The sequence below is a fragment of the Dermacentor andersoni genome, chromosome 2, assembly GCF_023375885.2.
Source record: "Dermacentor andersoni chromosome 2, qqDerAnde1_hic_scaffold, whole genome shotgun sequence".
Taxonomy (NCBI): Eukaryota; Metazoa; Arthropoda; class Arachnida; order Ixodida; family Ixodidae; genus Dermacentor; species Dermacentor andersoni.
The window spans coordinates 83,570,433-83,591,340 of NC_092815.1; the positions used below are offsets into that span (position 1 = coordinate 83,570,433).

A 20,908-nucleotide genomic window follows, 5' to 3' on the forward strand; every position below is an offset into this window, starting at 1 on the left:
GTGCCTTCTTGTGCACCCTTCCTTATATTTAAGCAAACAGCTTCGAAAAGCTTCTGGATGATGTTGGGGCTCCGGCGACTGGTACCATGGTTCTTGTATGTCGGGTGCCCCGCGCCAGCGGTTCGACTCAAATTACAAAAGGAAAGCAGTAAATACCCCTTTGCTGTAACTCGGTCCGGTCGTATTCATTTTCTCTCCAGGACACATTCAACGCAGCTACGTAAGCGGAAAAAGAAAAAAAGTTGTCATTCGTTGAGGCTTGCCTCCTTGCCAAGCGAGCGAGGCTGGTAGGCTGTTCAGAGGGCTCAGTGTCGGTGGCAGGCTAACCTCATTTTCGTACTACTGCGACAAATGGAACTCTTTCATCCAAGCACTGTATTGATTCTGCAGCGGTGTCTTTTAATTATTTACGGGCAGGCTTACTATAAAACGTGCGTTATCTTGAAGTAATAATAGAAACCGCGCTCTATTGTGACGAGTAAACCTCGATTGAAGGTAAGCTATACTTGCATCTACAATGCTGTGTAAGTAGGTGGTGGTGGTGATAAACTTTATTGAAAGGGGGAAGGGTAAAGAGGGACGTGGCTGAGGGTTAGGGCTCAAGTAAGGCCCTGGGCCTGCTTGGCCTTTTCCGCCCAGTCCACCAGTTCAAGTTGTCGGTCGACGTCCCCGGAACTGAGCCAGGCTGTCCAGTCAGTCTCGCTGCTGACGGGGGGATGAGAGAACGGGAGCGAGGTGCATTCCCACATTATGTGTGTTAGTGTTCCTGTTTCTGAACATAGCCTACATTTGTCGCTTTCCCTGCCCCCTGTGATTTTGTTAATGTATTTTGGGTGTGGGTATGTATTTGTCTGAAGTCGCCGAAACGCGACCGCTTGCGTTTTGTCGAGTTGCTTGGCCGGTGGTGGAAGCGCGCGACGCGTCAAGCGATACCGATGAGCTATTTCATAATAGGTCTCGCAGGGTTCCTCGTGTCTCACCTCCTCATTCACGCCGTCCGCATCCGCGGACGAGGCTCGGCGCGCGAGATCTCGAGCCAAACTGTGAGCCGACGCGTTGCCGGGCACAGCCGCGTGAGCGGGGGTCCACACGAGGGTTTTCAAGCCGCTTAGGGGGTGTCGTGTGAGGACATGGTACGCCTGTTTGCAAATTCTACCACGGACGAAATTGCCGATGGCCTGCTTGCTGTCGCTGATGACGGTATTCGCTTCCGCATGTATGGCCATGGCAATCGCGGTTTCCTCCGCTTCCACCACTCGGCCAGCCGTGATTGTTGTATATTCTATCAGTCCTCCGTTGTGATCCGCTACCACCGCGGTCATGAGGTCACCCCGAGGGTGTCTGGCTGCGTCTGTGTAAAGCACTCCATCTTGCGAGCCGTAGCGTCGCCAAATGGCTTCACTGCGTGCCTGCCGACGGCCCTGTTGGAACTCGGGGTCCATGTTGCGGGGTAGAGGTGGGGCATAAATATGCCCCCTGACCTTTCGCGGAAGAGTGCTGTGTAAGTAAGCCTTCGCTGTGTATTTGTTTCTATAGTGTTAAAGCTGTGACAACGTGAACAGTCCTGCTGCAAGTGAAAGGGTCGTCATGCGTAGTTTCGTCCTGCAATATTGCATCGTGTGGCAGCAGTGATGGGTGGCCATTTTTTTTTTCTTCTATACCAGTATTTTTCTCGGCCTACGTATGCACTTACCTCGGAACGTTACGCAATATCTTTATCGAGGCAGCAGTACGAATCGCGAGAAAAAAGAACACAACTCAGTAATTTGCAGTTCGTGCATGCCATGTGCGCATTACGTCGGCTGCAACGGTAAATGCTTATAAGTACTCAGCCATGCAAATTGTGCTGGTGTAATGAAAGCGTCTTTTTTTCTCTCTCTCGCTCTACTCCATTCCTTGCTTACCATCCACCGTTCACGGCTGGACGATCCCGCTGATATCGTGAGCAGGGCGCAGTGCCGACTACGGACGAAGCGCGAAAAGGAACGGCATTGGCATAGAATCGTGTTCTCCAGGTCTTGCAGTGCGTGTCTCTCTTGTGTTTTCTTTCTTTCTTTTTTCTTTTCTCGCGTGCGTTTTCGTTTGGTTTTCTTTTGCTCTTGAGTGGAGTAGCACAACTGTAGGGCTTCCAGCCGACACTGCATGATGTCTACCACACACCCTTATAAAAAAAAAAGTGCCCAGCTGGATTTTCCGCAATGGGCAACTTCCGAAAATGTAGCGCCGAGTACGTCGTGTTTGTTTTGCAAGCAGTAAGTTATTCTTGCCCTCGTTGTCATCCGTTGTGACAATGGCAATTTGCCTTTCACGTATTTTCTTTCTTTATTTTTTGTCTTGCGTGTGTTTTCGTTTGGCTTTCTTTTGCTTCCTTGTCTTAAGTTATTCGAGTGACGCCGTTGCATAGAAACGTTCTTCTTTCGCGGGTCGGTGCATTTCTACAATCATCGTGACTTGGGCGGTCAACGAGTGTTGCGTGCCAAAGCTGCAACGCTCAGGCTCTCTCAGGCACGTCGCGGCGCTGGGCTCCGAAGCGATAAATTACATATCCCGAGGCTCTCTGACGTCAAGTTGCCTTAGCTGCGTGCTGTAGCTCTCGGTCCCGACCCATTCGAAACGCCCCGAAGCTTGACCTCCGGGGATCAGACCGCCCCCTTGCCACCGCAGTGCTGATTCAAGCGCGTGCTTTTTTGACCGGCTGCGACCTAGTTGCTTGACGCTGCCCTATTCGCGCAACTGGATCCTCAGCTGTGCACGAAAACACCTGAGTCGTAAGTCAGGGATGTTTGCTCCACTGACATCCAGACAGATTTGAGGACGTTCCCACGCCGTTTCCTAGGGGCTGCCACGCACTCATGCCTAGGGTTTTAAAGATTGTTAAGTATCGTCTTATTTGGCATAACATTTACGCTAACGACAAGCACGCCAAGTAAAAGGGTGAGATCTGCAAATGTCGAAGTATACGTACTGGCTTCTGCAGGGAAGGTTTGGCGACTAAATAGAGAATTATTAAAACAGCGAGCTTAAGTTCGGGTTAATAACAATTTCTAGCGTCTTTTGCACATACGTGGAAGATTACTCGAACGTTTTATTTATTGTCTGTGTAGCCAGGATCCTAGCAATTTTGCAAGCTTCATTTCGGGAGTATAATGGAGGCTTTGTTACATTTGATCTCACTTGCGGTGAGAAAACGACGCGTTCAGCAATTGCATCAGATGCGGAATTTTTTTTTTCTCGAATCATTCAGATTTACTTAAGGATTCCTTCAACCTTTTAGCAGGTATACCTTTACCAAGGTTTTTTTATCCTGAGCGTAATGAAAACGCGACACCATTGACAGGTTCTCTCTTATTCGTTGGCAGACAATTTTATTACGTGGATTTACAAAGAATTGGTGTCAGCAAAAATAGGCGCTACAACCACCACCAGTAACAACACTTTGATAAAATAGCACATGAGCATCACCAGCGACGGCTCATTCATCGGTTTGTCGTCCAGAAAAGAGAAGATAAGCATACTATAAATTCAAAGTAGCAGGCGCTGCACATAACGATAGGCTCGACAAAACCCACGACCCTTGCGACCAAAACGAACGAAACGCTTTATGACGAAGCTAAATCGTCAACAACAAAGACGCGAACGCACGGAAAGTCTGCCGGGTCTCGTCGCCTTGCGCTGTCTCAATGTAGGTAGACACGAGTGAACCAGCTCGAAGCTCATGGTTAACGACACTATAAGCCTTCGTCATGACGTCACTAAGACACAAACATCATCGCACGCACAATACATGCTCCATAATACTCATACACGCACTTAAGTCAAGGGCCACACACACAAAGATGTTCGTGCGTAAGATCGCCTCACGAGGTCTGCCTCGACAGCCAAGTAAACGAGAGTCAAGGCGTCAGTCGAACGATGCGTCGGTCTCGCGTACGAAAAAGTTTTCCTAAAGTGGCTCTAGGATGTTTGCATGCTGGTGTTCTTGCGCTGTCCTCATTTACTTCCCGCAGTTACAATTCAAGAAACAACGTCAGGTGGAACGCCCTTGCAGTCTACACTCTCTTCAGCCTTCCAAGTGAACACTGTTCGCACATTGTGCAACCGGCGTCGTCCAAATGAAGCACAGGACAGCCGTTCATGTAGGGCATGCTCAAAGTTTGTATTGATACAAATGCGATTGATACATATAAATGCAGTTGATATTTCGTATGATACAATTGAGAAAAAAATATAGCACATTTAACATTGTGTCTGGCGTCTCATGCTTCATTTTGATGCACTGATTCCGGTCTCATTAAACAGAGCCTGATCTCGCTGTCCAAGTCTCTTTCATTTGGACGACATTCATTATCACCTACTCTCGCGGAATGATTTGGCACTTATTCTCTTAACAGCGAGGCTTATCATAACCTTGAAAGAGCCAGCGCTCGCATGACACTTTTCTTTCTTTGACAACAAACGTTATTTATGTATATCAGTGACACCTCACTGTTCTGCAGTATAGCTCGGATTGCGCTGCCTATTAGCCTCACTGTCGATAGAACTTTGTCAACAGACTGTTGCCTAGGGTTGGCAACTACGACAAAACATGTTTTCTGTGACTTCAATAACGGTACTATATTGCAGGTTATTGAGAAACTGTAGTTTACTTGAGCACGATAATTTCACTTATTTCCCTGATAACTAAATTATCTATTCGCGAAACTTTCATTGCTCTCGCACAAATATTAATTTACAAGAATGAGATATCTTCAAACGATACAAGTCCATGAGCATTATTATTGCGCTTTACGAAGTGACCGCTCCGATTTATTCGCATTCTGGGCAACCATTTCCTCTGCTCATGCGTGGAAACCAACCTGACACTGTCGATTATATAGGAAGCACAGATCCGAGGTATAACTGTACCTAGGCCTGCACGTCTTCTGCCATTTGCTGTCGCAAATTTATACAGAATTTCCACCAGGTTTACGTTTATTAGTTATTATTAATATTGCAGCGTACATAGGCAAATGGGGCTGTAAATCGGCTTTTCCATTAGAATTGCTGGTCAGAGCGGCATCGGCATCATTTTTTTAGAAAATTTTACTCCTATATATTGTGTCAGGGAGCAAATTTTAATTTTGAGCAGGACCTCGCTTATCCATAATATTGCTGAATTTTACTTAGTCTTCCGCGGTGTTCTCTTCAGTTCGCAAAATGCAGTCGCGGTTGTTCTGCATACGCTTTCTATGTTCACTGGTAGCATTGCTTTGTCCGGAGTTCGAGCTCTACTTGACTACTGCCAAGTTGGAGTAGTCACAAAGCTCTCAACATACGCCTGCAGAACCTTCATCTCTCTTCAGTCAAGTTATCCTGTTCAACTCTCTAGGCAGTCCACTCACTCTGCAACAAATTGCATGGAAACTGTTCCTATCTCGCGTGTCGTAAAAAAAAAAAAACACAAAGAAACGCAGTACTCACCGAGAAGCGAAATGCCCTGAGCTGACTTAATACAAATACAAATATGCATCGGCATTTCGCACCTATAAAGCTCACGCGTGATTTGTCGGGCGCTGTAGTTCATAAGCCATGTCCGCAGACATTGCCGGTTTGCTCCAGTCCTCCGGCGGAACTTTATTTTCGCTGTGTTTTTCCCAGTCAGACTGGAAAAACACACCGTCTTTAAGCAAGTACGTACGCATGCATAGTACCTATATAAAGAAGGATGAACCAGGGTGAAGGCGCCACAAACAAGCTGGTCAATATTTCCATAGGCGGACTCCATCTTCGTCGAACGCGGCCTTGTTATCCTTGGCGTGTTATATGTTGCTAGTGGAGTTACGTCACGTTGTGTCACTGGAGGCTGCGCCAATCTGCAAATAAGATTCTTGGAAAAAAAAAGTTGCTGCCGTGTTGCGCCACTGACTGACATCAGGTGACACCACGTGACCTCACTACGCTCATCACGTAAAACTAACTCCAAAGATGACCAGGCCACCTTTGAAAAACACCTGTCGAAACGTCGGCCAACCTGCCTGCAGCGCTTTACCCGATTTATTCCCTTTTTATTCCGAAAGCGTTTCTACCTCCCGGCCCCTAGCTCTTTCGTTTGGAAGCGTCCGCGGTAGTCTTGTGTCACGTAGGGCTCCCAACACTCAATATACGCGTTGAAAAGGCCGTGTGACATGTGAGGGACCAGCAGTCCCGACGACCCTTCTGGCGCCTACTGCCATGTCTCGCGCGCGCACCTCGCGCGTCTTTTCACTTTCCCGTGCCACCGCCAGTTCACGGGAGTAGCTCTTCGTGACAGGGCCGCCAGGGGTCGTTCGGAAGGATAGCTCGTATGAGTACAAAGGGGGGCGAACGGCTTGCGTTGTGCCTATAGAAGGGAGGAACACCGCCATCGAAGCGACACCTATTGGCCCACGTGGACCGACAAAGGCGTAACGCTAGCCGTTCGGCGCCACTTCGGCGGTACTGTAGAGTGGAGGCACGCACGAGGTTTCACAGCTTCTGGTGCTGGGTCGGTTCCAGCTCGAGCACCAGCTTGTCGCCGTCGACCTTGTACAGCGTCTCCACCAGCTCTTCCTTGGCCTCCTTGCCGTCTACTGCAAGGAAATTGAGAGAACCAGGTTCGTTCAAACACGAGTTATGATGCACAAGCTGGTCTTCGCCATCATGTCCTATAGTAATCAGAAGGCCACCAACCAAGTATCAGAATGACGGTAATCGATGAAGGCGGTGATAAATAGGTGAAATGTAACAAGAATGGCATAGCGTAAGCAAAAAGAAACCATTTAACCTCAGAACAGGCCCGCATCATCGACAGGCCTGCACAGGCAGAACGAGCCTGTACTTCACCATTATATTAGCCTAAGGCCATGGTGGGCTTCTTGAGCCCACCTTTGGGCTCAAGAAGTTTGGCCTAGCAATAAAGTTTAGTTCTCTCTTTCTCTCTATTTGATGAGGCGACGTCGGTCACCATGGCTTGCTCGCTATAGCAACGGGAGTTTGTTGACCTCGGATTAATGAACTCGTAGCGGCATAACCATCGACTTGACGGTCTCTGAAAAGGCGAGGACGAAAACGAAGAGCTCTGAGCGAAGCTCAAGTACCGGCATCACTGTTCATTTCACTAAAATTACTATTCAAAATCCCCCTTTTTAATGTGGTATTTTATCTCTTCTTCGTTACTACCTTTCTCATAAGCTCGTTTAGGGTTATCCTGACTGCTCAATCGCATTTCTTCCCTTTTCAATGTTCCCTTTTGTTGCATTTTCTCGGTTTTCTTTCAGAATAAATGTTCCTCTTACGCTATTCTTGGCCTATCCCACTTAGTGGGTGCGTGTCTTAAATGAAGATCATCATCACCACCACCACCACCACCACCACCACCACCACCACCACCACCACCACCACCACCACCACCACCACCACCACCAACACCACCAACACCAACACCACCACAATGGGCGTCATGTTCAGCCCGCCGTCTCAAGGCTAACCGCGGCCGATCCTGGCCAGACACTTCCATCATAAACGACGTCTGCCGCGGCTTAGAAATAAACGAAGAGCATTCCTCTCAAATTTAACTGCTGGGCGACGTGAAAATAACCGTGACGAGAAGTGTGACAGTCAACAAGCTTATTTCGCCGTGTATGCTTCCGCCGGCTTAGCTAATTGACGGGTGCTTGACTGGCTTGGAAGAAATACGGGACACGCCGTTGTTAACGTGATCTAAAGTTCTATATGTATACCCTGAAGGTGCTGCGTGACAGCCGACTGGTCTCGTAATGCTGAGAGTCCTCACTCCACATATGCCTGCAAGCTATCAAATTCGTCCCCCATAGTCATTTCTTACGCTTTGTTTTTTTTTACTCCCCTCGCTTTCTTCTTTTGCTCCCCTTCCTCGATGCTGAGTAGCTAGCCAGAGCTTTATTATTCGTACCTGCCCCCGGAGCCCTTTTTACTAGCAACAAACCTCTCCATCGTCGTTTCGCGCTTGAGCTTCAATTTCAGCGGGTATTTGGACGTTCAGACGATTGTTGCCTTGATTGCACCGTCGGGGCCGACGCTCCTTTCGCAACAACACCATTCCGCCAACAGAGTAGTGGGCCTTCGTTGCATACATGCGCTACTATAATCTGTTCCATACATAGCAGTCAACGCTGTGGAGGCTAGAGATACTTCTTGCAGTAGCTTCGTTCGCACTTAGATATAGTTTGATGTTTTTGACCGCAATTGTGCGCAACTGTTTTTTATATAGGCTCAGCATTGAATGAAACAAGTTTTAATCCTTAAAAGCAAACACAGTGTGGTATACGGCTGTTAATGCGTTGTTTTAGATCATTTTAGAGCGATAGCTTTGCTACTCCAGGTATAAGCCCAGAAAACGCCTGGTTCCGTAAGTGTGAGCTTCAAGCTCAACCAAGGTCACACTGGGCCCTACAGTCTGCCATTACCGGCGGTTGCTGCGTACGCCGCGTGGGCGCCCACATATGTCTCGCAAGCGATATGCAATGTCAACAAAGTGCGCGGTCGCGCGGGCCTCATCTTCGAAGGGATCTGCGATGTTTACAAAGTACGCCGAGTGCTGGTAGCTTCGTATGAGCTGTGCTTTCGGCGCTTAGTTTGCGTTGAAGGGAGACGAAGCATGAAGGCCAATTCGCTTGCTACTGCTGCTGCGCCGAGCAGCGTGCGTGTGTTGTCTTGTGTGGTGCAATTGGTATAGATGCGGTAGTTCCTGACGGCGCCGAGCAGCGTCTTTGTCCTTTCTCAAAGCAAGCAAAACCGTGCTGTCGCTCGACTCGTCGGGGCTCTCGGCGAGACTATAGGACATTTCTACAAAGACTGATTGCCTAACGGCCATCCCACCACCTCGGGCTTCCTGATCGGCCACTACTTCGCTTCCATTTCTACGACCCTCTACCTTTCTCCCTCCTACCCTCTCTCTCTTTTAACCCCATCCCCTCCACCCTGCTGGCGCTGAGCCGTGCTCCCGCATGGGTTGCAGAAAATAGCGCTAGCCTTTTCTCCTTCCCCACAAGAACCACTTCTCTCGACAAACGTGGTTTAACCGCGTTCAACCACGGCGGTTCTTTAAAATTTTGTTGTTCTTTGCGGGTTTTTTAATTGCAACCCGTCGCGAGGATCTTCACGTGCATGATCGTGCGAGCGAACGCTGTTGACGCGCAGTGGTAACTTTTCTTGACCCAACTTCTTGCGTATACAGCTTCCATAGCGTTGAGTGCTATCTATGGAACGGAGTATAGACAGATTGATTCAGGATATTTTATTTTTTAATTCGGCCTACTTTAATTTGAGGTGAGCAGGTCCAACGTTACCGTATGCCTCTTGGACCGGTGGCCCTTTATTGACTGCCTGCAGAAACTCGCAATTTAAGGGACCGTGCCATTAACCCAGTCAAGCTACGTCATCACTGGAGTGGCCGCAGTGTCCTTTGTCTCAACTGCTTCGCCCGCTCCGTAGCAAACGCAAATATATAACGATACATTTGTACACTTGAAGAATGTACAACTATATTATAATCAAATTTAGCGCGTTCACGCCCTCAAGAGTCGCTAAAAAGAAACACTAAGTAAATTTTGATGTCGCATAGCGACCTTACAACTCTCTCGTTGCCTTTATTGGCTAGAAAAAAAAAACGGTTGTTCAGCGAAGAAACAGAACTTCAATCACTTTACTTCTAAATTTAGCTCGAAACAGTTGCACAAATGACATTAGTGTGAGGTCAATGATTTCAAAGCATTTTCGCTTATTTGGGCCGATTTTATACTTTGAAATTTCCCGAAAGTTGTCTAATTTAGCCAGCCAATGACGAATAGGCCTTACGAACTAGAAAATTTGCGAATCTGGGTGTAAGTTACGAAACTTTTCGCTCTTATGGACGGTTAGACTTTGGCTGGCCACTTTCGCTAAGAATAAGTTCGATTGCCGTTGCCTTTTCTTACGAACAGTTATATCGTACGAACTTTCGTGCGAATGCTTTATGAGCACCGGCCCCCGGCAACACGGCAATTTTATCAACGCTAATGTCTGATTCTAAGTTTACTGTGAGACGACAACCTTGTCTAGTAATCTTCTCGAATTACCCAGGTTGTGCATCCGCCAAATCTATCGTGCACGCATGAAAATTAAATTTCACAATTTCACTATACTCTGCATAAACCTCTACAGCCACCGACTGTTCTTTTTTTCATGGTATCTGTACTGTTCTTCTATTAGACTACATGTTATTCGTGCATCTCATAACCTGTCCAAACGTGCTTGACCTTAATCACAAAAAGAATATCTATCCGCGTCTACCGCCCACATACTGCCGTAGTCTTCCTAACTCTGAATGTAATGCCCATAATTTTCCGTTAGATCCCTCGATTCTTGGTCCTTAGTTTAAGATTGTTATGCTTAAAGTTTGAAACTTACAGCTTAGTATCACCAAAACGCGATAGTTACTTATTTTTACTTCCACGGATATCACTGGCATTGGCATAGTCTATGACCTGTGGGTGTCTGCCAAAGTAGCTCAAACACATTTTTATTCTTCTGTATGCTTCCTTCTCGGGATCAGAGTCTTCTGCGACTACCTGGCCTAGATAAATGTGCTCCTCCGCTGCTTCAACACAAATGAAAGGGGACATATCCCATGGCGACTTTTCTACGATAAGAGCGATGTTTTTTTAGTGTCGATTAGGTGCAAGCAGAAAGAAAACACCAGGGACGTTTCTCTTAGCGGGTCAAATATGCATATGCCAGGAGGCCCCTCGTGAAGCAAAACACTCTCCGATTGTCCCTTGTTATCAACCAAAGCTGGGACACAAACAGAATCGGAGACAATGGGATGCGCGTCGGGGCCGCCTTGCAATGAAGCGTGGCAGGCACGGTAGTAGCCGCCGAGCTTTCAAGCGCTTCATGCGCAGCTGTGAATAACACCAGAGATACTCGAGGCCTGACGCCGATTTCGCAAAATTTTTAGTTCTTAATTATATTTTTTTTTTCTTGTAACAGGTGTTCCCGTCGAAGCGTAGTTACCTGCGAAGCTGTACTATTTTGCTCTTTTCTTTTCACGCTTTTCGCGCTTCAGTCACGCAACGGGCCACTGCTGAGGCTAAAGATGCCGGTTTCTTTTTGTCGCCTTCGAATTGAACAGTTTTCCCGTGGCCGACGATTACGGCAGCCAGCCAAAGTACTTTTCAACCGCATTGGTTGCGAGACGACTTCTATATCCGTCCATCTCGTATTACCGGTTTTGGGAAGCAAACAACTACCTCTCTCTCAACCCCCCCTCCCCTCGTCTACCCCCCTTCCCCGCCCACACACACACATAGCTATCCTTTATAACAGACAATGAGTTGCACCTGTTGCGAACAGGCATCATTTAATGGCGGCAATTTGTCGGTGCTTCACATATGTGGCTGTACAGTTCTTTGACATATTGATTAACTTTAACAAATAGAAGGCACTGTGACCTCAGTTGCTGTAGCTTGTATGAGGACACTTCCTGTGGTGCGCAGCAAATTAGCTTACAACTATATGCGACAGCGATCGCTACTGCACATCATGACTTAAATACATTATCTCCAGCGTTGTTTCCAGTATAGAGTCACTTACCTTTAGGAGGCAACAATGCACACTATGGAAAGTTTGACACTATTAAAGAAATATGCATCATTCACAAACGCTGTCTGAAGACGCTTGCAGTGCCTCTCACAAGTCTCGGAAAGGACACACAAAGGGTGACGTATGGTGCAAAACAGCAAATAACCGTGCGGGTTAGTTCGGGAAGCTATAGCACGCCAAGTGCACGAGGCAAAAGTACAGCGCATGCGATTCAGTGTTGCCGGAAAACGGTCAGCAGGCAAAATCGCACTCGTGCGCAGAAAGCGCACGTGCGTCAGTATTTCGGTGCAGATAACTTACAAGACTAACGCGAGCTAAATATATTCGAGGTCAGGCGTTGCGCTGTGTAGCACGAGCTCTCGGCGTGTTGCTGATAACGTAATACTCTCAAGGTTCGTGCCAATGTCGGTAGGTCCTCTGCGGTATAGGTCGCTTTACCGATATGCCGGTTGCTCGTAACGCAAATGTGAGTGCGGGAACAATGCAACCCGACGGAATCAGAACAGCTCCCTTTACCCGCTCTCTTGCGTCGTCGAACCAGTGGTGTGCGCGAGCACATGGTCACAAACAAAATGCTTCTCCAGCAAACATAGACCAGGAGTAAGAAAATAAGCTCGAGCAGCACGACGACGCCATGCTTGAAATGGTCGGCACGAAAGAAAATTGTGCTAGCGGAAACTAAAAAAATAAATAAGAAATAGAGAATAAATTAATAAATAAAAGCGGATGTGTAATGGAATAACAAGACGAATGAGAATGAGCGCACTTTTCTTGGTTATGTGCGTTGTGCTTCCATTCAGCAGGGATTGACGTGCGATGGAAACCGGGAGCCGGGCCAGCGAAGCTTGCGAAGGCAGGTTAGCAGGCGTGTGGCGCTCACACTGTGCTTGTGTTTCTAATGTATGTCATACTTACGGCTGCCCACCACCCTAGAAGTGGACACCTTGCGCATGGGCCAACAGTCCGCGGGTCTCGATCTCCCGGTCGTCGACTCCCCGTTAGCTACAAAGAGATGTGACATTGTCCAGTTCTACGGTAACCGAGGCAGACCATTGCAGCGGTGCAACTCCTTCCCGGCGCTTCTCGCGCGACAGGACAGAGGGCGAGCCCGGTTTTCGAAAGCGCCAGCATTTGTTTCGGTGTGTTCTCTTTCAACGACGCTCGAACATTTTTCTGGTTACAATAAGACAAATCGAGTCCATGCAAGGTCCTTTGTTGTTTCTCTGGAAGAGTTCCAAGCAGAGCGAACACCTAACCGTTGTGGTCAGTTCGAATTGTTGCAGTACTATACGCGTTTGAGAAAATGCATGGAGTTTGGAAAACCGATGCCAAACTTCAGGCTGTTCCCGGACGCTTGCAGAAGCATCGGTGCATGGACATTTCTATAGTGTATTGCTGCAAGTATGCGAACGCGGCCACTCAAAGGCGGCCTTTTTCATGTGCAGTTCACCGAACGGTTCATAAAGGACCGCACTAGTTTTGTGGCGGCATGTGCGTAACATAGCGCCTTTTAGTTTTATCAGCCTCGTAAATGTAGTGCCGCGGTTTCATTAGTTCATTCGCTATTTTTACGTTTTGACAATGTGCAATTTTCCGACCTGGGCTCTTGGGAAGGCTGAAATTCACAATCAGGCGTTCCCTGCTACTTCGACGTTCTGGGTGCAAAATGAATCGATTACGAACGACGTTTGCGTTTGTTTGTGTTGAATAGGAGCTATTAAGCTGCGATTTCTACGTGCAACGATGAAAGCAACGGCGCAACTATGAGCATGCGTTTTTTTTTTTTAAGTTGCGGACTGCTCTCTCCAGAGGTGTGGTCTATCAGTCGGTAAGTCACTGCATTGCGAATGTTTTCTATATATGGCCATGTATACGACGTGAATTCGCGAGGCCACAGAGCGTCAGTATTCGCAATGAAGCAGCACGTTCGGTGCGCCCGCGTTTCCTCGCAGTAAAGGAACGTACGAACGTAATAAAATGCGACTGCGTCACAACCCGTCGTAAATAAGAGCCGAAAATAGAGCACGTTGGTTAACATTCGTGGTTGGGGGCGGCACAAGGGCCGACGACGAAGGACGCGAGACGACAAACACGGTCGTCTCGTGCAGCGAAAAACAAGGGTTGACATTCCTCTTGCCAATGTGACGTCGTTTACACGATTCCTCTTTTTTGTCTTGTCTTTATCGGCGAAACTGGCCGTTATCTTAGTATTAGATTAAGAGCACACAATAGCTCCCTGAAGGGATTTCCATACTCGCATCAGTTCACTGCCACGACTGTAGCTGCAAGCCGCCTTTTGAAGGCACCCAGGTATTGTTCATGTATCGGAATAAGGTCTCTAGCGAAATCATGGAGACCTTCTAGATAAAGGAGAAGGGCTCCATCTGTTTCAGACAGCCATTGCTATCATTGCTTGAGTGGGAAGTATCTGTTACATTTGGAATTATGCCACGCACGTGCTTAGCTTGTACTAATCATTGCTGTACCTTCATAACGTCTCATCGCCATTGCTGCCGGCCTTGCTTTTTTTTTTTTTTTTGACGCTTCTTGCCCCTAGCTTTTGATATAGTGCATCCCGTGATGCGCTCAGTGTATGTTCTTTTTTTGCAATAAAACCTTCAGCTGCAAGTTAAGCGTCGCGGATGTTCGTCTCGCTACCTTCGTCTCCGTCCCTTGCGCTGCCCCCCAACCATGCACGTCGTACGATCTGCTGATCGAAGAGCTTGCACGCCGTTTTCATTGCAACGAAGAACTAAAAAGCAAGACAATTTTACCACGCTATAAAAACAATGACCGAGTCAGTTTCCCTTTGACGGGACGCTACAATTAATTGAACTTAGCATTCATGAACGCAACTGATCCAAGGTGTTTAACATCGCAAAGCAACAATCGGAGAGATGCCGAAGTGGAGGGCTCGAAATTTTAACCACTTGGGGTTTCAATTAGCGTGCACCTAAAGCTTGGTAATCGAGCATTGTAGCTGCCCCCATTAGAATGTGGCTGCCGCGGTCGGTTATTGAACCCGCGTTCTCATTCGCAACAGCAGAACAATAGCAAAAGCCTGCGGAACAACGGTAACAGTGCCACCAGACGCCAATATAGTCGTGCAGTATAGTAGTTGTGGCCGAGACATTCGTTTATTTGTTTTTACTTTCTTTGAGTTAGGTATACGATGTGCTACGCGGATTCGGCACAGTTTACAGCTGGCAATGTAGGCACGCTTGAATGCAACTATAGCGAACGTTAACCCCACATCACTCCAAATCACATTAAAGCAACTTGTTCATATTTATTTCTCGCAATCGAGAGTACTTCCGTACAAGAAGGAAAAAAAAAAACTGAGCAAAAATTAGCAAGGTTGTTACTGAATAATTGGTTTGCTACACTACTTACAACAAAAATCTTCTCCAGTGTACCAAAACACGCTATACTATGGGCTTTGCGTCGAGTTTACAGCACTACGCAGCAAGTAGAACTTTTTAAGTATCGAATTCAGCGTGTCAAAATTATGTTACGCTTTTTGGGGTGTATCAGCTGGCACAGTCGTGTACCATTCGGTGGTATGCTGTTGGCGAAAATGCCAACAAACGTTGCTGTCACCATGGCATGCGCAGTGAGAAGCTGATGTATAGGCCAAGCAGGCCCAGGGCCTCACTTGAGCCCGATCCCTCAGCCACCTCCCCCTTTCCCCTTCACCCTTTCAATAAAGTTTACCACCACCTACCATGCCTTCCATTGATGCTTCTCGCGACTAGACGTAGCTTCCGTAATTTTTGTTCCGCGTTACTTCTTTCTTCGCTGTTCACACCGCAACCGCGCTCATTCAAGTGAACGGAGAGAGGCGCGACCTGAGCAGCTGTGCTTCCACAACTTTTTCTGGTGTCGTGTGTACCTTACAGCTTCACAATGACGAGTCTCAAATACAGCCCGTGTCACAGCGTTGTGGACTTCAGCGGTGTGGGTGTGGACTCTGCGCATTGAGCGCAGAGCTATTCGGCACGGTTGCCTCAACCATACGTGTACGGCGCTGCCCGCAACTCGCGAGGCGAGCTTCAAACCGGTTCAAACAGCAGGCGGGTGTCTGCGCGACGCACTTTGCTCTCAGCTGAACCTACATATGCCTTGACGGCCCAGCAGAGAAACTCGACCAACGCCGCCCCTGCTGCATGTCGGTGTAACACTACTCACGCCATGCGCCGCTTGGCTTGACAGCTGGTTTCGCATACAGCTCGAGCGCATCTAGACGCGTACCACAGGTTACGCTAAGTGCGCTCTTCTGTGAGCTTGGCAGACGTACGGCGCCTTGAAAGTTCTGCAAAAGCGTTTTCCCCAGCCACATCACTACGAAAAAGCGGCCTTACGGGAAACCTTTCAGCTGAAGCAAAAAGTAGCAGGCTCAAGGCGGTGGATTACCGTATTAAACGCGCGGCTGACGTACGGCAACGCCGAAATGCTAATGTCTGTACCGAGAAACATCACGAGAAGTAAGGTTCCCGTGAACCCACTAGGGCTTCTCACGTATGTGCATTCAATTTTTTTTACACCGTTAAAGGTGTTTGTTTGTCCCATGGCTAACACCCTTAGCCTTAATGCTACAAAAATTTTATTGTAAACGACAGTGAGCTCAAGCCACACCTGCGATGAAAGAACCCGCAGTTGAAAAGTAATTATTCTGGCCACCTGGTGTGCACCGAAATATCAGACACAAGAGTTTGATAACTGTAGCTATTTAAAGTTTATTTCAAGCAATTTTCGTGTTGTCTGTCGCAACTATCATTATTTTCACTTGCCATAAAAAGTAATCCCCACTACCCCCCCCCCCCCCCCACCACACACACACATGCATACAAAACAAAAATTATTTCTTCTCATTAACGACTCAATCTTACCCGTGAAGAATGAGGTGCATGCTAGCCATGAGACAGGCAGAGTACAACCTTTACACACCCATAATGGTGTTAAAATGTTTAATATGTAGAAGCCGTCAAAAAGCCTGCCTTTAGAAGACGACAAGAGGCATTTCTTTAGCATGTCATGATTAATTTACTTTTTCTTGCGCTGTCTTCAAGGTAAAAATAGTACAGTTTACCCAGACGTGCAACACATTTGCAAAACTCTCTCCTCAGCATCCTTAGACTTTCATTGAGAAAGTTTGATTCAGCACCAATTAGGTCAAAGTGCCAAAATGCACTCCGTGAGGCTCTTGGATTTTCTTATCCTTTGTTTTTGCGCTCAAATACCCACAGGATTATAGGGCGCAGCGTTTAAACAGCGCAGATCTCGTTCACTCGTCTATGCACGTGGTATGAAGCTCCCTTATCAAAGCAGGCGTTTTCGGTGTAATGATGCAGCGGTTCTCAGAGTGGTGATCCCTCACTGCGATGACGAGGCTGTTCCGAGTATGACGCAGCAGTTCTGATACTTACGGTCGGGCACTGGGATGACGAGGTCGTAAGCGCCCTCGCCACCGTTGCGCGAGCGCACGCAAATTAATTAGTGAACGATGCAGGTCGGATGCCGAGAGAGTGTTAATGACGATGGTGGTGATGGCAACTCTTGAGTTCGTGAACACAAATAGGCGCATCTCCAAGACCAACGCAGACAAAAAAAAAGCAGTGAAACAGAAATCCTGGCTTCACGTCGACTCGGTCTAGGCCTCCTTTGCGAGTTGGCCAGGGCTGGGCGATGCGACCAAGTGTTCGGCTGCGGAAGAAAGGCGCAGATGCGAAAATGACGGTCAGATGGGCCATGTTATATGTTAACGATGACTACGTACGTGTGGCCTCTAAGTCCGTTTATAGGCGTAGTTTCTCTACGAAAAACACCGTTAGAGATATTCGTGCGCAATATGTCTGGAATCATTTATTCCCTGTGACTGAAGGACTTTTTTTTCTTTTCTGTGTACTGGGAGAGCACCAAATCAACAAGGGTGCACTGACCTTAGCCCGGTAACAACGTTTCTTGCAAAAAGCGACGTAGGCGAGACGTATGTGCGTTGAAGTATATTTTACCGATGAAGCTTTCTTGAGCAGTATTTCGGGTAAATAATAGGGGTAAAATGTGCGTATGTATACATTTCTTTCAACACGGCTATTAAATGCGTGAAAGTCAAGCGGAATGTAACAAAAAGTTGAATTGTAACAAAAACTGAAATTATAACAAAATATTTCTCCTCTTCCGACTTTTCCAGTCTCTTCGTCGTACGTCGTGTGGCCAACACGGTTATGCACGAGACGTCTCCAGGATAAAAGGCTGTCGATTTATCCGTGTATAGGAGAGGAACGTCAGCTTAGGTCCGAACCCGCCGCGGTTGCTTAGCGGCTATGGTGTTGCGCTGCTAAGCACAAGGTCTCGGGATCAAATCGCGGCCGCGGCAGCCTAATCTCGATGGGAGCGAAATGCAAAAACGCCCGTGTCCCGTTTTAGGGCATTTTAAAGATCCCCAGGCCGTCAAAATTAATCCGGAGTCTCCCACTACGGCGTGCCTGATAATCAAATCGTGGTTTCGCCACATAAAACCCGAGAACTTAAGTTTAGGTCTGTCTGCGGGTGCGCCTCTACAATGCACTCGCGCACGCCTGCAGCTCTTCTATGACGTCTCGCTTGCCTGTCGTGTGCAATCAACTGAGTTCATTTCGTTCATTGCGTTTTGCACTGCACGTGTAACGGTGACAGCGCGTAGCCGAGAAAACTCGGAGTCGTGTGATAAGTGGAAGTTGATGGTGTTTTCAAACAAGGTAGAATCGCCGACGTGACTTTCGGCGCCGACGTAATGTCCACGTGTCTTCCGAGAACTACGCGGCGAGGAGGAGAGAGCGCACGTGTGGAAGGAAGCGAAAAGAGAGAAGCCGCTCGCTCGCTTTAGAGATTGGAGTGATTTAGGGGCCGTTCAGCTTGAATTTTAAGATCGCTCACGTTGGCTTTGAAACCACGATAGAAGTCGCTGCAGTACGTATTTGTGTGCGGAATAAGCTGCCTAAGGACCTTGCATGGTGGCGGCTTAAATTACCAGCCTTGAAGCAATCGTAGCAACACGAGCGGCAAGAAGACGTGACAATGAGACACCCTGTAATGCACAAAAAGGATGGCAACCTGAGACCTTGGCACTTCCCAGACTTAAGGAGAGGAAGAGAGAACGCAAACGCACACGCACATTTGGTTGTGCTTCACTCTCTGGATAACGATTTTCTGACGCTATGCATCGCGGAGGTCACGGATTCATTCCGTACTGGTGACATTCCGTTTGAAACTTTTTTATGCCTAGTCTAATAATAAGTTAAAAGGGACACTAAAAAAATTGTTTGAACTCTGTAATTTTCCTTTCTAGAATACCAACAAAGTCACCCTTACCGTAAGCCAGAAAAGGCACAGAAAAAAAAAAAAAGAAAAAGAACGAGAGGCGGGTCTCGAGGCCACCGTGAAGTTCCCGCACCAGCTCCCCATGTCTTCATAAGTATTGATAACATTAGCTCTAGCCAATTTAGCCTTTTATCGGCAAAGATGGACTGCACCGTATTGTAAAAAAAAAAGGACACCAAAAAGTGAATTTAGCAATTTTGAGAACTTATACTGCGCCACAATGCCCAAATACGGAGATGCTGTGCAATCCGTGACGTCACACTGACGTACCGGCAATGAGGTTTCGACACTAAATTAAAAAAAAATGGAACTATGACCTTAATTTTCTCCACTACTAATCAACGCATTCCCACCAAATTAACAAAAATTGGGTTCCGAAGGAAAGCTTTATCACTCTAAACTGATTCAGTGGTTTATAGTGTCCTTGTAAGATTTCCTTATAAAGACCCCGCAACGTTCTTTTATACGAAGACAAAACAACACCTTCATTTTCATGTGCATCACTGACTGCTGTCGTTGTCGACTTTTGCTTCACTTGAAGAGCAGCTTCACTGCTCGAGGATAATTTGCGTATTTCGTCAGGGAGACGACAAGCCGCTGCATTTGTTTCGGCTGTCCATCCCTCGAGTTACGTGCGGTGCGATAAAGTTCGGTTAGACACACGTAGGCATTGAAAGTATACAATTCCCTCGGCGTGTGCTATAACTCTCTAAAACGGAGTTAAACGTGAAACAAGCATTTCTCCTCTCACAAAGGTGTTGTCAGTGCGCCATATAGTTCCTGGAATATATGAACTACATTACAGGAGTCCGCTATAAGGTCTAGAGGCGCGGATGCGTTCTTACGTATGACGTCGGATGCGCACATAGATATGGGTCGCTGTCGCTACTGGGTCTTCCTAGGAGTGCCGGCCTCGATATCGGACCCCTGACGAACGGCAGCCTGAGGCAAAGCCTGTGCTGCAGCAGCAGGAGACGGTGCGGCATCGGCAGCTGGTTTCTTTCCACCCACCACGGCCACGTCAGGGACGGGCGACTCCTCTGCGTGGTGCCCAGAGCGCACGGCTCGCACATTGGAGCGTACGTACAGGGTGTCTCATGTGTCACGCTTCGCCGTTTTTTGTTTAGTTTTCTTTCTTTTTTTTTTCGAGAGAGAGAAGGTGTCAGCTTCTCTGACCAGGAGCATGTGTTCGCTTCCCGATCTTTGCGGAAGCTGCAGCTGTTCCCCAGGGAGTGCGCGCTGCGATTGGCTGAAGCAGCGAAAGTGGATGAGCCGTTTCACTTGCGACGACGAGGGCATCGATTCACAGTCCGTCTGCAATTGCGGCGCGTTTTATGGACTCCGAGATTGGGCAACGCACTGGGGTCTCGGACGCCGGACTTCTGCAACCTTCCTGCGTGGACTTCTTCGACGGAAACTTGCGGAACAGAAAGCGTACTCACCGCAGTTCCCGTAGTGAGCCACTACATTAGGGTCTTCTAGAATTGCTTTGCCTATATGCAAGGCAAAGTGGTAAACGCTCGTAATTTCGTTCTGATGAAGCTATATTCGTTTATGAAGCGATTCGCGGCACTTCTGCAGGGTAACGACTTACGCAAAGGCCAGAAGAAGGAACGTCACACAGCGACACGGTGGTGGTAGACCACACTGTAGACGTGCCTGGCACTTTGTGCTATGGCCACTGTAATTGAAACCATCTTGCCATTTCATCTGCTTCCTTCAATCACAGCGCACATTCCGGGGTCACCCTTTTTGGGTATCGAGATCAGAAGGCACTCCCACAGTGCGTATTTCAATTGACACTAAATGGAGGTACTAAGTCAGGCAAAAAAGGCGGACTACTCTGAAAGCTTCCTGTGGACTTCATTCGCAAAGAAAGAAGAAACAAAAAACCGGCTTACTAGATGAAAGTTATCGAAGAAGGATCTCCCTT

At 47.7% G+C, this 20,908-nt stretch overlaps 1 protein-coding gene across 6 annotated transcripts in view; it reads right to left on the bottom strand.

Annotated features, from left to right (window-relative positions):
* Positions 1 to 3,330: 3,330 nt before the first annotated feature.
* The window catches only part of LOC126541744 (aquaporin-9-like), a 76,689-nt gene continuing 59,111 nt past the window's right edge, over positions 3,331 to 20,908 (bottom strand). The window contains exons 7-8 of one of the 6 annotated variants that reach the window (XM_050188659.3): positions 19,821 to 20,015; positions 6,416 to 6,587 (exon numbers count right to left, since the gene is read on the bottom strand). In XM_050188659.3, coding sequence (XP_050044616.1) covers positions 19,861 to 20,015 — 155 coding nt within the window. In that variant the 3' untranslated portion in view covers positions 6,416 to 6,587; positions 19,821 to 19,860. Of the gene's footprint in view, positions 6,588 to 12,496; positions 12,619 to 14,880; positions 17,320 to 19,820; positions 20,016 to 20,908 lie in introns of those variants that run through there. The other 5 variants (XM_072286451.1, XM_055076887.2, XM_050188660.3 and 2 more) reach the window with 5 other exon arrangements.